Genomic DNA, 17,006 nt, shown 5'->3' with positions numbered 1-17,006 from the left:
ACGTATGCCCACCATACCCTGCTAATTTTTATTGTATTTTTTGTGCAAATGGGGTTTTACTGTATATCCTAGTCTGGTCTCAAACTTCTAGGCTCTAGCTATCTTCCCGCCTCGGCCTCCCAAAGTGCTGGGATTACAGGCCTGAGCCACCGTGTCAGGCCCTCCCTGACAATTGCCATGTAGCACTAAACCTCAGAAAGACTGAAATTTACCCTAATAAAATGTCTCCTTTCTGAAATTTCTTAGTTTTAAATACACCAGTAAAGAATTTTAAACATTTTCAAAGTTGTTTTCACAATGGAAGTTAGTCTCTTTTTTCTAGTTTTTAATTGATATATTACAGTTGTGCAAAGTTAGTTTTAAAACGTTTTATATATTTCATTTTCTCTCAATATATTGGCTACTCCCTGAATTCTCTCATTACCTTTGTAACTAGAGTAGGGATAGCAGTGTTTTGAAAGTGCTTTCATTTAAGCTTTCCTTAAGAAAATTCCAAAATGTTAAAAAATGAGCTTTAGAGAGGCTGACAGCAAGAGTCTGGTAGGTAGGAGCATGCAGAGAGCCTAGGCCACTCACATTGATAGTGGACGGAGGGAGAGAGGCAGTGAGGGCTTATAACACCCCTTTCTAGGTGGATAGGGGTGTCTCCAGACAGCTTAGGCCACTTACATTGACAGGGATGGAGGAAGAGAGGTGATGAGGGCTTACAACACCCCTTCCTAGCCATACGTGCAAAATGGCTTTTTCTGTATTCCCAGAATGAGGGACATGTCAGCTCCACATTGTCAGCCTTTGCTCTTGGTGGTAACTTCGTTCATCTAACTTCAAGGGCCCATTCTCCTTGACTGTTCCCTTCTTGGCTTAAATATTTATCTAGAATCTTGACACCACCACAACTAATGGTTATTTTGACAGAGGTAATTATTTTTAAGTGGATTCTTGCTTTTTTTATTTTATTTTTTTCTGGTTATATAATGGGGTGGGAAGGAGAGCTGAGTTTTCATAAGTTAGATTGGGGACTGGAGTATGTTATCCATTATAATACGTTGGTTACATTTTTCTTTCAGCCTGTCAAGTTGGCTGTTGTTTGCAGAGATGGTCAAGTCCATCTTTTTGAACACATATTAAATGGGTAAGTAAGAAATTTTCCAAGTAAGAAATTTGTTTCTTTCCCTGACTTGTTACTTGGTTGTACTCTCACCGGGTTATTCTTTGCATCATATTACTACTCAGCTAGATTATTTTGAAAACAATTTTCTTTATCCATGTGACTATATACATTGCCAATTAAAGCTGGGTGTCAAATTTATATATTTGTGATTAGGAGAGTGGCTTTTTATGATGCATCCTTAGTAAATGTTGGATAATACTAATGATACATTTCAGAAGAAAGTGGCTCAGTTGGAGAGATTCACTTGTGAGCGTTGATGATGTTTTCTTGATCTTTGAGCGTGCTTTACTTCCCCTTGCCAGTGCTGTTGTTTTCATGGACAGAGGGGAGGATTGTTGTTAGGTTGTGTAGCAATCATAGACCAGGAGTGAGCAAACTGGCTTGCAGGCCACATTCAATGGAGACTATTTGTGGTCTGGGGAATCTGAAATTTTTATTATTTTGCCCTTTTCAGAAAACTTGCCAAACCTTGTCATTATACGGTAAACATGGTCTGAGACTCAGTTTTGCACACAGTTTGTTAAGCTTTAAAATGGTTTTAACCTCTTGTCACTTGGCACCCTTGTTTTAAAATACCAGTATAGGAATTTATTTAAATATAAACAGATTATGGAAAGAAGTGTATACTCATTTCAAAACACCCAGGATGCCCAAACACTTGATTTTAAAACCTGAGTCTCCCTCCATTGAGTTCTGCTCCTCTCAGTGACTGTTAACCTTTTAGTGTGTAACTCTTGAAGCTTTTATTTATAGAAGGAATGTATAATTGAGACTCAGAAGAAGTGGGGCCTTTGGTGGCTGGCCACAGTGAGGACTCCTGGATGTGTGTACCTGGAATGTATAATTGAGACTCAGAAGAAGTGGGGCCTTTGGTAGCTGGCCATAGTGAGGACTCCCTGGGCAGTGGCAAGCCAGTGAAGGATTACAAGCAGAGGATTCGATGAGCTTTGACCTAAGTTTTAAGATAGTCGTTTGTTGGCAATAGACTATAGAGGGCGAAAGGCTAAAGCAGAGATCCCACATCCTGGGTCTAGAGATAATTGTGGAGTCAGGATGATAGGAGGAGTAAGTTGGAAAGATAGGGATCATGAGTGCTTACACCTGGAATATTATGCAGGGTGTACACTTGTGGAGAATAAGTGGTAATAAGGTGTGTAAGGTGTGAGGAGTTTGTGGCTGAAACAGTGAGGAGCATGTTCGTTTGAGAAAGGAGTTGACAGATCTGAGTATCAGAAGTGTCCGTCAACCTGGACACTGGGTGTGGAAACCACTAAGAAAGGAATTCATTTAGAGTAATATTAGAAGTAATGATCTCAAGCCATTGAAATATTTAAGAAATGTGGATGGCGGCAGAGATCATTGGATGATGGCAGGAGGGAGCGGTAGCTGGTATCTGGTGACAAGAATTGAAAAGATTTTAGGGACAAAAAAGGGATAGACTTTTGTTTTAAAGTGTTAGTGAAGAACAAGGAACTCACTTGCATCATGTCCAAGGCCGCTGGCACAAAGGGTATGGGAGAGAAAACAGGTACAAGTTGGGAGTGCTGCAGGGACAAGCCAGGGTAGAGGAAGAATGTGAAGAGAACCCCTAGAGAAGCCATTGAGGACATAATTTTGCTGCTGGAACTACATTCCAGAGGCTTTTGGGAGTTGGGAGAAGCTGGAGACGGGACTGACTGGAACAGGGCATGGACAGAACCATACAGAACCTGAAGTACAGGGTGACGAGAGAATGTTTGGCAGTTTGGGGTTCTTGGTGGGGCCTGAGAAAATGAGAGAGGGGAAAGTGGGTCTCCAGGCTGATTTTGGTGGTGAGGTTTTGAGCATGGGTAGAGCTAGGTGAGATCTTGAAAGGAGCACTCATGTTCCAGAGACCCAGGTGATTCCTGATGGCAGTATAGAGGGTAGAGGAGGGTCACATTTCATGACTTGATGTCAGTTCCAGAGAGTTAATGTGAGACGTTTTTTCAGATTCTCTAATCTCATTTCCCCCTCCATTTCCAGGTACTGCAAAAAGCCTTTGACTTCAAACTGCACAATTCAGATAGCAACACCTGGGAAAGGCAAGAAATCAACACCAAAACCCATTCCTATTCTAGCTGCTGGTTTTTGCTCAGACAAAATATCATTGTTGCTTGTATATGGCAGTTGGTTTCAGCCTACTATTGAGCGAGTGGTACGTAGCTGCTACTCTGGAGTAAAGCAATATAGCATCCCTATGTCCATGCAAGAGAGTGATTTTAAAAATAACAACATTGGTCTTTAAGATAAATAATATATTCTTTTTTAATTAAAGGATTTCTTCATGGAGTGGTTTATTTTAATTTTGAGAGCTCTGTATCCAACATAGTTTAACACGTGGTCAATATAATCCATTGTTTGAGTTATTTATATCAGCCCTTTCCCTTGGTACTATGTTTTAAAAATCTGGTGTGTATTTTGCACTTCTGGCATATCTCAGTTTGGACTAGCCACATTTCAAGTGCTCAGTGCCACATGTTCCTAGTGTCTTACTAGTTGGGCAGTACAGGTATGACTTATGTTGAATTTTGCCTAGTTACGAAGATATAAATCTTAATAATAGGGTCTCTTAGTGTTAACACTCATTTTTTAAGTGGAAATTTAATGGGCAGTGCAGTGATTTAACATTGTTTACTACAGACATTTCTGTGAAGACTTGTGAGTTATCATAAGCATGTACAATACGTTATTTCTTAAGCTTGCATTTAAAATACTTTTACTTAGTATGGTCCTTAGCAAGACTATCAGTGGAATATTATATGCCCACACAAGCATACATACATATGGTTTAATAAAAAAAAAAAAGGAGAAAAGTGTTAAGCTGTACACATGGCTCCTTTCCGTATATGAATTCCATGCCTCTCTGGTTGCAGCCATTGTTGACTATTTGTTTTGTGTCTTTCCCGATATTGATTAATTACATGGGCATATAGAATTATGTATTACTTTAAATCTTTGTTGGTTTGCTGCATCTGACTCCCCCAATCCTATTTAATATGTCAGAACATACAGATGCATTTTGTTAATCATCAGTGCTATCTCTGACTTGCTTATGGAGAGGACAATAGGAGAGTTAAGAGTAGAACCATTTACTATTTTGAGCACAGACTATTTCTTAAAAGGATGATGAACTGATACGTTTTCTTTAAAACCTGTTATATTTCAAAATTCTGTTGACCTTTAAAAACAATAAAGGTGAAAAATTCAAGCAGTTCATAGCTGAGGAAAGTAAATCTTGGTACCCAATGTCTTCAAAGTTACCCTTTGTCTTAACTGCCATCAGTTTGAGTGGTGATCATGGTTAACAATTGAGTATGGAAGCCTTCTATACTTTTTAATATTTTATAAAAACGCACAAGTAGTCATTTATTTTTCATTTTGTTCTTGTTTCCATTTGCTTTGTTTGACACTGTCTTTTTTTTCTTTCCTCTCATCTCCCCCTTTAAAAAAATATATTTTCAGGCTTTAAACTCCAGAGAACCTCATATGTGTTTAGTAAGAGATATTTCAAACTGCTGGGCCCCCAAAGTAGAAACAGCTATAACAAAGGTGAGCACATTACAAATTCGAAGTTTTAAGAAAAAGGATATTTCTTTGGGTGAATTTGGGTAAATGGAACTGTTACTTAGTATTATGATTAAACTGAGTTTATCTTTTTATTCTTTAATATCTTTATTCTCTTGTCTTATAAATTCTGTGGGATTATGCGTTTAGATGTCAGGATTGACTCCTGATTTGTTGAGTGAATGAGTGAATAGAAGACTAGCGGTTGAAGACCTTGGGTGTGGTTCTTCCCTGCCCACCATGCATAATCGTCTGGGCCAGGAAGAATGTAGGGATAAATATCAATATCAGATTCACCAACAGATGTTTTTTATCAGTCTCAGTACTTAAAAGAGCATTACTTCCCATCTCTGCTAAAAATACAAAAAATTAGCTGGGTGTGGTGGCGGGCGCCTGTAGTCCCACCTACTTGGGAGGCTGAGGTGGGAGAATCACTTGAACCTGGGAGCCGGAGGTTGCAGTGAACTGAGACCATGCCATTGCGCTCCAGCCTGGGCGACAGAGCAAGACCCCATCTCAAAAAAAAAAAAAAAAAAAAAAAAGGAGAGCATTACTTTGCTGAGAGGAATGCTGTATTTCAGGGTGTAGTAAAACCATCATGGGGCTAGAATTTAATACCACAAAAGCATAGGAACATCATCATGGTGCTCTATTTGCATATAACTTGGTGTCTACATGTAGGGGACGTGTTTCATGGTTTAATGAGAAAGGGAAAGCCAGGATATGCTATGATGACATCCATATGGTTTCGCTGCTGGCTGAGTTTCAGAGATGACACCTTTCTCTTGGCTGTCTGAGCATTTCTGGCAGAGATTGAATTCCGGAGGTAGTTGTAAAATGTGTAACTTCACTTTTTAAATTTTTAAAAATCATTGTGTCCTTATGTAATCTGTAGTTTTTTAAAGCCAGTCAAATTTAGTAGTGGGGGCTTGTATACCAATGTTAGTGACACTAAATATTAATACGTTCTGATAACCTACTACCATCGGGCCAGTTGGATTTTACTCTTATGTGGTATTGTAAGCTTTAAATTCACAGTCTTTCAGATTGTCACCTAAAAAATTTGTCAACATTCAATTTAAAATATATCTTAAATTGATATCATATTAAATTAATTATATTGCATTTTTCCAAGAGAGGAGCCCTTTTAAAAGCTGTTTTCTCATTGAGGATATGTAAGGACTTAGGTATGATTTCCTTTTTCACACTTTGGCTGTTCCTGTTGAACAGGTGAGGACACCAGTGATGAATTCTGAAGCAAAAGTTCTGGTGCCTGGGATTCCTGGTCATCATGCAGCTATCAAGCCCGCTCCTCCACAAACCGAGCAAGTAGAGAGCAAGAGGAAATCAGGGGGAAATGAGGTAATGCAACCACTGTGACCATATATTTGAGTTTGTGATTTAAAATTACTGGGAAATTGTGGCCGGGCGTGGTGGCTTACGCCTGTAATCCCAGCACTTTGGGAGGCTGAGGCAGGCAGATCACGAGGTCAGGAGATCAAGACCATCCTGGCTAACATGGCGAAACCCTGTCTCTACTAAAAAATACAAAAAATTAGTCGAGCATGGTGACTGGCGCCTGCAGTCCCAGCTACTCAGGAGGCTGAGGCAGGAGAATGGCGTGAACCCGGGAGGCGGAGCTTGTGGTGAGCTGAGATGGCACCACTGCAGTCTATCCTGGGCGACAGAGCAAGACTCCGTCTCAGAAAAAAAAAATTAACTGGGAAATTCTAATAAGTGTGTTGGATAGAGCCAAAGTTAAATCTTTAGAAATTTACTGAGATTTCTGCTATTATGCTCTTTATGCTCTCTTTTATCTTCACCATCATAGGTTTCAAAATTCTAGATTGTCATCTTTGTTTAACGGAGAAGATGGAACCTTTAGTAACTAGAGAGGGTGCTGTTTTGACCATTAGTAGTTAGCTAGGTAACATAAATGGAATAAGTCAAGCCAGGACTTGCTGTGATGACTATCATTGGGTTTCGCATGTTGCTGAGTTTCAGTGATGCATCTTTTCTCTTGGCTGTCTGAGCAGTCCTGGCTAACTTAGTGCCAGTTGGTCTCTAAAAGTAGTAGTCATTATAACTGCGTAAGTGTTTATGATTTTCATGTTTTTCTCAGTTCCCAAAATCCTTTGTGGTTACTGTACATGTCTGTGCAGAGTTGTTTTTTATCTTCCATTCACATTCTTCCCTCTTACATAAGGAATCTGGAATTTTAACTTTTATTCTTACAGAAATACTATGTTTGTTTAGCTGATATTACTTAAATTTTTATTCTTTTGTTTTTCTTTGTCCACTTCGTAGGATAATTTAACTGATTTTAAATGTGTTTATTGGGTGGTACGGTGGGGATAACATAGGTTCATAACATGTTCATAAAAGTTATTCCTCAGTTACGTGATAGCTGACTTTAAAAATAAAGTGCCAACTTTCTTTGGCTTGGCCTAGTTTCAACTTCTTAATTTCCCCATGTCCTTTTTAATATTTTTTGTGTTAGGATAAACCAAGCACATCTGTTTTGCTCTGTTAGTCATAGAACAAATTTCTTTTTGACTTAGTTACCAAGAGGCTGACAGAACATGTTAGACTTGATTTGGTCAGGAATCAGTTCTATACAATTGAGGGTGTTTGTTGTTGTTGTTTTTGTTTGTGTTTTGGAGATGGAGTCTCATTCTGTCACCCAGACTGGGGTGCAGTGGTTTGATCTCGGCTCACTGCAACTTCTGCCTCCTGGGCTCAAGTGATCCTCCCACCTCAGCCTCTCGAGTAGCTGGGACCATAGATGCATGCCACTATGCCTGGCTTATTGTTTTGTGGAGACAGGGTTTTGCCATGTTGCCAGGCTGGTCTCGAACACCTGGGCTCAAGTGTTCCGCCTGCCTCAGTCTCCCAGAGTGCTGGGATTATAGATGAGAGCCACCACACCGAGACCACAGTTGAATTTTTGTATAGCAAATTGCATCATGTTTATTTACACGTAACTGATAAGTATTTATCAAGGACACTTAGTTGTAGTATAGCATATTCTAGCTAATAAATCATTTGGAGCTCACCGTTAAAAATAGGAAGACATTTTTTACAAATTGTTTTGGGAACATAGCGGTCTTTATGCCCTTGTAATAATATTTTGTTTCCTCCTGCAGATCTGAGGGTGACACCAAGGGGTAGTTGTAGTGGGGCAAGCTTCTTTGAGAATAGGTCTTAAGTCTTGGGTTTTAGAATCAGATGCCAGGTCCTTGCCTCTTCTGAAGGATTTTTATGAATGAACATTTTCAAACCATGTGCTTCTTGGGCTGTTGTTTTTTTCGCTAGAATCTGGAAGCTTGGATTGCAGATGTTTCACCTGTCTCCAACATTGGCATTATATGGTAATGAGGTTCTCTTGGAATAAGAATGAGCATATTAGTGTTTTCCAAGGTTGAGGTGTAAATCCTGTTTTTTTTTTTTTTTTTTTGTCTCCAAACTTCTTTAAGTCTCGTAACACATTAATAATCCTTTCTGTTCTGTAGGTTAGCATTGAAGAACGCCTGGGAGCAATGGATATAGACTCACGCAAAAAAGGAAAGGATGACCTCCAGACAAATAGCTTTCCAGTTCTTCTTACCCAGGGCTTAGAAAGTAACGATTTTGAAATGCTAAATGTAAGTATGTAGCAATTTTTAACTAAATTAACATGGTTAATATTTCTTAGAAAATGATTGACGTAACACATTCACAGCTGTGAGCCATCATGTTACAGAGCCATTTGGAATGTAATGTTTTATGAGTTTAGTGAAACATGTATCACTTGGTGGCATTATACAGACAGTCACCAACCTACAAAGGGATTGCATTGAGTTATTTTGAACCTGGAATGCATTTTCTCATAGAAATACTGTTCTGAATTATTAGGTTATTAGGCTTTAGTTCATAAAAGCCTTTATAAACATAGTGTAGCTGAATGATAATACTCAGCATTCTAGATCACAATTTATATTTTTTTCTGTAGGAAAATGCGTTCCTGAGTTTTTACTCTGGATTCCAGAAACTTATTTCCCCCTGGCCGTGAGAGGGGGCAGTGAGGTGGAACCTTGGCAATGGGTAGGAGGTTTGGGGGAAAATTCAAGAGGGTTGGGGGTTATGTTGTCAAATATGTAGAGGTAAAATTACTAGAAACTTTGTATAAAGGGAGGCATTTTTGATTTCTGTGTAAGTTGGTGACTGCTTGTATGAAGTTACTCAGTTTGATTCTCGTAAATTCTACAGTTTGACAGCATTCTATCTAGAACATTTAAGTGAAAACTGGTTGGATTCAAGTACTGCCTGATCAGATTAAAGCAGTTTACATTTGCTAATGCGTTTATTCTTAATGACTCATAGCAGTGTTATGATTTCAGTGAATGTCAATGTGACTTTAATCCATAACCTATGAGTAGTGTGTCTGATTTTACTTGATCCGTGTTTTTAGGGTACATTGATCCTAAAATTACTTTTAAAATAGTTTGTGAATGTATTGTGGAGGTAGATTTTAGTTTACCATGGCATAGAAACCTGGGTGAAGATTTGGTGAAAAATCTGTAGAAAACAATTGACAGTGTTTTTGAAACGGAATATAACTTAACTGCCCTCATTGCCTACTAATTATGCTTTGAAACCTTCCTCAGTAGGTACAAATGAATCGAGTACAAATTTTTGCTTTTTCTTATTAAGAAACAGTTCAGAACATTTAGAATAGTACAGTGGACCATCACGAACTCATTACCTAGTTTCAAAGATTATCAATACTAATCAATCAGCTGTTGATTTGTTGATAGTCTCACTTGTCTCCCCAAGTTATGGTGAAGCAAGTCTCAAATGATTACATACATTTTATCCATAAATATGCCCCATTCAACTTAAAACATCCTTTTAAAAAATAACCATAATCCATTGTTGTACCTCAAAAAAGTAATTCTTTAAAAATTATCAAATGTTAGTGTTTATATTTCCCTGATTGTCTCAAAATTTTTTTTTTTTAATTTTTACTTTATTTATTTTTGAGACAGTCTTGCTCTGTAGCCCAGGCTGGAGTGCAGTGGCACGATCTCAGCTCACTGCTATCTCTGCATCCTGGGTCCTGGTTCAAGCAATTCTCCTGCCTCAGCCTCCCAAGTTGCTAGGGTTATAGGTGCGTGACACCATGCCCAGCTAATTTTTGTATTTTTAGTAGAGACAGGGTTTTACCATGTTGGCCAGGCTGGTCTTGAACTCCTGACCTCGTGATCCACCCGCCTTGGCCTCTCAAAGTGCTGGGGTTATAGGCGTGAGCCACTGTGCCAGCCTATTTTTGCTTTCTTTAAAACAAGATTTCAACAGAGTCTACACTGTATTTAGTTAGTATGCCCCTTCTGTGTCTTGCAATTTATTTTTTTGGAGAAGTTAGGTTATTTGCGCAGTAGAGAGTTCCATGTTCAGTATTTTGCATACTGCATCATTGTGGTATCATTTAACACATTGCTTTGTCTGTCTTGTTCTCTATATAGGTTAGATCTAGAAGCTTGACGATCTAGATCTGGTTAGATCTATAAGCTAGAAGAGATCCAGTTTAAAATCATTTTTGGCAAGAACATTTCAAAGATGTTAATATGTAACTTTCATTAAGTGTTATAGGTTGTTGAAAGGAAAAATAAAATGCTGTTTATGAAAACACTTCTTAAATTGTATAGGTTACTTAGGTAGAAATAATAGAGAAGTGGTTGAATGATGAAAAATTGTGTGCTTGAAAAGTATAGAGCATAAAATACACATGCCCCTCTGCTTTTTTTTTTTAATGAGACAGGGTCTCACTCTGTTACCTAGGCTGGAAGGGCAGTGGTGCAATTGTAGCTCACTACATCAAATCCTGGGCTCAAGTGATCCTCCCACCTCAGCCTCCTGAGTATCTGGGACTGCAGGCATGCATTACCATAGCCAGTTAATTTTTAACATTTTTTTGGTAGAGACAGGGTCCGCTGTGTTGCTCAGGTTGGTTTCAAAGTCTTGTTCTCAAGTAATCCTTCTGCCTTAGCCTCTCAAAGTGCTGGCATAAAATAACCCTTTCAGGAAATTTTTTATTCTATTGATTGATTGATGGATTGTGACCCAGGCTGGAGTGCAGTGGTGCAATTTTAGCTCACTGCAACCTCTACCTCCCAGGTTCAAGTGATTCTCCTGCCTCATCCTCCTAAGTAGCTGAGATTATGGGTGTGCGCCATCACGCCCAGCTAATTTTGTATTTTTAGTGGAGACGAGGCTTCACCACGTTTGCCAGGATGGTCTCAAACTCCTGATCTCAGGTCACTTGCCCCTCTTGGCCTCCCAGAATGCTGAGATTACAGGCGTGAGCCACCGCTCCCAGTCAAGTAAACCCTTTTTTAAAAAAGAAAAGAATGGATGTTCTTGTAATGTATTACCTAGGAGATTATGCATTTATACATTCTGTACTCTAATAAAGAAAGAGGGAAGTAACATTTTTCCTTCTAAAAAAAGTTTTCCCCCTTCTCAAAAGCTGCCTTATGAGGATACATAGTTATGAGGATATTAAAAGTAAGAACAAAAGAAGAATGTGAGCAGTGACAGGGGTACAACATGGGTGCTTCCAAGAGGTTAATACTGTGTCATAGAAAACCTGGCATTAACATTAATGGCATTTGGAAGGTGGAATTGTAACTCAGTGAATTAGTCTGTAGCTTATGCAAAAAGAGAAGCATATTTATGTAATTCATGGCACCCATAGGAGATATTTTTAAATATTTTAAAAAGCATTTAAGTTAAATGTTTTTTAAAAGTTCCATTTATAGTAGTACCAAAAAATACCTAGGGTATATCTAAAACAGATAACTGTCTCTACACTGATAATGATAACAGTTGAGAGAAGTTAATGAAGACCTAAGTAAATAGAGGTTTAAGCCCTATTCATGGGTCAGAATATTCTGTATTTTAAGGGTCAAGAATTCTCCCCAAATTCGTCTATATATTTAATCCATTCTCAATTAAAATTCCAGCAGTCCTTGTCAGCCACCTTTGTAGAAATTGACAAACCTATCCTAAAATTTATGTGGAAATGCAAAGGACATGGAATAACCAAAGAAATGGTAAAATAAAGAACAAGTTGGAGGAATCACCCAGTTGATTTCAAAATAAAGCTATAATAGTCAAGATAGTTTAATATTGGTGAAAAAATAAATATAGATTAAGGGGCCAAAACAGAGTCCAGAAATAGACCACATACAATTGGAAAAAAATGGATCTCAGTTTTATCTCACCTTACACAAAATCAATGCAAAATAGACCATAGACTTGACTATAAAACCTAAAACTACAAAACTTCTAGAAAAAACAGGAGAACATCTTTGTGAAGAGGAGTGGAGAAAGATTTCTTAGATATAGCACAAAATGCATGAAATGTTAAAGAAAAAAATTGGTCATTTGAACCTTATCAAAACTAGAAACTTCTGTCCTTGGAAAAACAGTGTTAGGAGTGTAACAAAACAAGCCGAGGGCTGGTAACAAAATATTAGCAACTCAAGTTAGTCAAAGGATTTGAATCTGGACTCAAAAGCAGTTGGTAAGGGTTTGAACAGACACTTCACAATAGAATTCAAATGGCCAGTAAGCACATGTAAAGGTATTATGCATTATTAATTATCACAGAAAGGCAGATTAAAACCACAATGAAATAAAGCTTGCATACACCCCTTGTAGGTTGATAAAAATGAGACAGACAGACAATAATACCATCTGTTGGTGAGGATGTAGAGCAGCTGAAGTTCAAATATGTTGCATTGCTGGTGGAAACGTAAATGGTATAACTACTTTGGAAAACAATTAGTTTATTAAAAAATTGAGGATATATCCACCATATGATGCAGCCATTCTGCTGCTAGATATTTACCAAGAGAGTAACACACATACGTTCATACAAAGACTTGCTCGTGAATGTTCTTTGTAATGGCCCCAAACTGGAAAGAACACATATGTCCTTTAACAGGTGAATGGAGAAACAAATTGTTTAGCAATATAAGTACTGTGTTATTAATAGACCAGTAGTATGCATGAATCTCAAACTAAGGCTGTGAGAAAGAAGCTAGGCAAAAAGTAATATAAATTCCTATTTATATAAAAATTCTGGAAAAGCAGACCAATATATAGTTCAGTAGCTGCCTGGAATGGTCGTGGAAGGAGGGATACATTTAAAGGGACCCAAGGAGACCCGAGGGTGATAACAGTGTTTATTTTTATCATAGTATTTGTTTCATGGGTAAAGAGTATGTCAAACTGATCAAGCAGTACACTTTAAATATGTGGTTTATTATGCTTCATGTGTACTGCAGTAAAGTTGTAAAAGAAAAATCTTGTCTTCAACACCACCTTTTTAGTAGTTATAACTATGGCTTGTAGGTTTGTTTCTTTACATATATCCTTGCAGAAATTAATGAGGCTGACTCCTCTGTTTATTATCATTTCACTTAGTTTGGGATAACGTATTTTTATTTGCTTATTTTAAATTAGAAAATCATTACTGTAGAGCCTTGGTCTTTAGTGGGCATGGAAGTATCCAACAGCTTGTTAAAAATTCTTCTGCCCTACAGTTTGGGATAACTTCTAAATAGCTAGGCCATACTTTTTTGTCTGCACCAGTTCTGGTTTATACCTCTCATCTTGGTGTAATTAATAGTGACTCCTTCCATTCACAGAAGTGTCCCAGTTTGGACAACAAATTATATGATCATCCTCTATTTAGAGCACTGGTGGTTTTCACAAACCTCCTGTCTTTGAACCTTCCATTATGTTTCAGTCCTTTCTGGTTTCTCGTATACATAATGGAGAACAAGTTCAGGGTTCTTGACCTGATGCGCTGCCACTCTACTTGGCCATTTAAGACAATGAAGCCTGGTGGTTTGGGTGACCATCTTGTGAAAATTGGGGACCTTTACAAGAGCATGTTGTATATAAAAAGATAATTTGTAGACTAGTTCATGCAGAATGTTTCCTGTAGCCTCTAGATCATTGGAACTTTTTGCTGTTATTTATAATGAAGAGATGGTTTGAGGAGTATTTAGTGTCATCAAGCACCTCTTGAATTGTTAAAGTTAATATCAGCATAGTTTGTTTTGAATCTTGTATTCTGGTTATTTGAAAATGAAAATTTAGGTTAAGATTATTAAATCAGTATAGTCTATCCCTCAGTTCTTCAGTAATGATGTATAAAATGTTTTATTTCTTTTGCATAAGAAACAAACTATATAATTATGTCAGTGATAGTTTTTAAATAGTACTTGATGGATTTAGAAGGGCTTAGTGTAAAGATAGCTTTACAAGCAAATTAAATCCATAGGGAATTCTGAAAAAATATTTTAGGAACTGTTAAAGTAAGTTGGAAACCAGGCATGGTGGCTCATGCCTGTAATCCTTATATTTTGGGAGTCTGAGGCAGGAGCTTTGCTTGAGCCCAGGAGTTTGAGACCAGCCTGGGCAACATAGTGAAACCCCAGCCCTACAAAATAAAAATTAAAAAACTAGCTAGGCATAGTGGTGTGCCTAGCTACTCAAGAGGCCGAGGCAGGAGGATCCCTTGAGCCCGGGAGGTCGAAGCTGCAGTGAGCTGTGATCATGTCAGTGCACTCCAGCCCAGGCAGCAGAATGAGGACCCTGTTTCAAATAAATACATTAATAGGTTGGAAACCAACTTTCTCTATTTTTGCCTTTCGGTGCCACTGCTGTTTCTATTCTGAGCATATTTATAGCCACAACCATCACCAAAAAATACATATACCATTAGAAAGACTCTCTGGGACTAACCTCTTTCAAAAGGACCCTAATTTTCACCTTCTACTTCTGTAAAGCATGTGGGGCTTGAAGAAGTTGAGCAGCCTGCCCCAGAAGATGTGCTTCTAAGGGGCAGGACCAGAACTGATCTGCTCTGTGTCCTTTGCTGTAACCCAGTGTGGAGACTGGGTCTCCACCATAGACGCACCGTTAAAGGGTTTTGATTCAAGCTCTCATTATGTCATCTTTTGATTGGCGTAAAATTTTACCAAAAAATTTACACCTAATTTAAAAGGATTTCTTGCTTTCTAAGTAATTTTACTGTTTTGCTCACTCTAGGGAGGATACAGGTCAAATTTCATAAAATGGAAGTTTGGGAACATCTCTAAAGTGGCGTATATCTGTATTCAAATGTCTAGAGATGTTTTAATAAAACACAAAGAAGTAAAATTACTTCAGTAATGAAGTAAATTTACTGATACCCAAAGACTATGCTTGTCTGTTCACCATAGGACATAATATACTCCATTCAGTCCCTCCAACCTTTATTTTTGCTAAATTCCGTTTGTAGTTTATTGCCTTGATCTTAAATTATTTAAAGAATTCATTTTTACAGACTTTTTTTTTTCCCTGTAGTGTCCTTGGTTTGTGAGTATGCTCATCTTAATAATCCTTTTATTTTCTCACAGAAAGTACTTCAAACTAGGAATGTAAACCTTATAAAGAAGACTGTATTAAGGATGCCCCTGCATACTGTTATTCCATTGTTACAAGAGGTAACTGACTGCTTTTTTCATTTTAGCATCCTAATGCCATGAGTTAAATGGAAAATTCAGTAGTTAGAGAAATGGATTTGTAATACGTAAGGACAGATGGCATTAAGAGTGAATAATGGATGGAGGAAAGTACTTTAGACAAAAAAAAGTGAAATTAGATTAATTTCTGGGGCAGTGAAAGGAAATGTCATTGGCAGTTTTACCTTTATTCTGCTAATGGCTGTTGTGTGTCTGTTTACCTGGAGGCACTTGGAACTTGTGGCACAGAATGCTGTTTGTATAGGATGTCATCTACATGAGAATAATTGTTGTAAACACCCCAACATAAAGTTCCCAAATGCTCATTTTGGTTTTTCCCATTATGTCCTGTGAGGTACTTTAATAAGACCGAAGCCGTTTTTATATGTGTTGATTTTCTTAATCACAGATGGGCTGTTAATCTCTGTGACTGGCAATATGGAATTAGAGGTGGGAGAACTGCTGGAGCCCAGGAGTTTAAGACTGTAATGCGCTGTGATTGTACCTCTGAATAGCCACTACACTCTAGCCTGGGCAACATAGCAAGACCCCATCTTTTTTTTTTTTTAAAGTATGCATAATTTCACTGAAACTTGCCCTACAAGAGTGGGTATAAATTTTAAAAAATTAGGCCTAAAAATAGAGTGTATTCTTTGTAATTAGAAATTATACTTGGATTCCATTTGTCTAACATGCTGCTGAAGTATTTTGCAAGTATAGTTATGGTATTAACAGTGTGGGCTGGTGTACTGTTATTGGTGGGGAAAACTGTGTACTTAAAAAAGCAATGTCTTGTATAGAAAAGGGTGTTCATATGTTTTTGTAATACTACCTACTATAAAAATTTGCCTAACCTTGATTTTTTTCTTTGTATTTTAAAAATTGAGATATAATTCACATAGCATAAAATTTAACTCTTTTAAAGTATACATTTTAGTGTTTTTCAGTATGTTTGCAAGTTATGCAATTGTCACCCCAGAAAGAAATCCTGTATCTATTAGTGGTCACTTTCCATTCTTCCTTCTCCCAGTTCCTGGCAATCACTAAGCTATTTTCTGCCTATGGATTTGCTAGTTCTGTACATTCCTTCATATAAGTCCTATCCTAGACTTTTATCAGCTAATTACTCTGATTTTGGGAATGTCTTCATAGACTGTATTATGCTGGTTTAAAATAGACTACTTATTAGAATAATAATTTCTCAGTATTGTCATTGTGTCATAGGAATTGACAGCATTGGTTGCGTCTGAAGTGCTGTTGTTAATAGTGTTTTTTTCTCCCTTAGCTTACAAAGAGGTTACAAGGACATCCTAATAGGTAAGATTAAACAGGTGACTGGGCCGGGCGCGGTGGCTCAAGCCTGTAATCCCAGCACTTTGGGAGGCCGAGACGGGCGGATCATGAGGTCAGGAGATCGAGACCATCCTGGCTAACACGGTGAAACCCCGTCTCTACTAAAAATACAAAAACTAGCCGGGCGAGGTGGCGGGCGCCTGTAGTCCCAGCTACTCGGGAGGCTGAGGCAGGAGAATGGCGTAAACCCGGGAGGCGGAGCTTGCAGTGAGCTGAAATCCGGCCACTGCACTCCAGTCCGGGCGACAGAGCGAGACTCCGCCTCAAAAAAAAAAAAAACAAAAAAAAACAGGTGACTTAAAAACAGTGTTGTCGGCCGGGCGCAGTGGCTCAAG

General features: G+C 38.1%; 1 protein-coding gene and 2 non-coding genes across 3 annotated transcripts in view; all 3 read left to right on the top strand.

Moving 5' to 3' along the window:
• Positions 1-17,006, top strand: part of WDR43 (WD repeat domain 43) — a 57,075-nt gene that overhangs the window by 28,207 nt on the left and 11,862 nt on the right. The window contains exons 7-13 of the mRNA XM_033176162.1: positions 1,068-1,132; positions 3,176-3,347; positions 4,655-4,741; positions 5,987-6,118; positions 8,269-8,400; positions 15,214-15,300; positions 16,604-16,635. Of these exons, the coding sequence (XP_033032053.1) occupies positions 1,068-1,132; positions 3,176-3,347; positions 4,655-4,741; positions 5,987-6,118; positions 8,269-8,400; positions 15,214-15,300; positions 16,604-16,635 (707 nt within the window). The remainder of the gene's footprint in view (positions 1-1,067; positions 1,133-3,175; positions 3,348-4,654; positions 4,742-5,986; positions 6,119-8,268; positions 8,401-15,213; positions 15,301-16,603; positions 16,636-17,006) is intronic.
• On the top strand, positions 5,480-5,557 carry LOC117063139. Its single transcript, XR_004428755.1, has one exon. It is a non-coding gene; the product is annotated as a small nucleolar RNA SNORD53/SNORD92 (small nucleolar RNA).
• Positions 6,715-6,792, top strand: LOC117063140. Its single transcript, XR_004428756.1, has one exon. It is a non-coding gene; the product is annotated as a small nucleolar RNA SNORD53/SNORD92 (small nucleolar RNA).

Source organism: Trachypithecus francoisi, unplaced genomic scaffold (genome assembly GCF_009764315.1).
Source record: "Trachypithecus francoisi isolate TF-2019V2 unplaced genomic scaffold, Tfra_2.0 Lachesis_group17, whole genome shotgun sequence".
NCBI lineage: Eukaryota > Metazoa > Chordata > Mammalia > Primates > Cercopithecidae > Trachypithecus > Trachypithecus francoisi.
The sequence above is the reverse complement of the archived record's forward strand: the minus strand, read 5'-3'. Positions and strand labels throughout refer to the sequence as shown.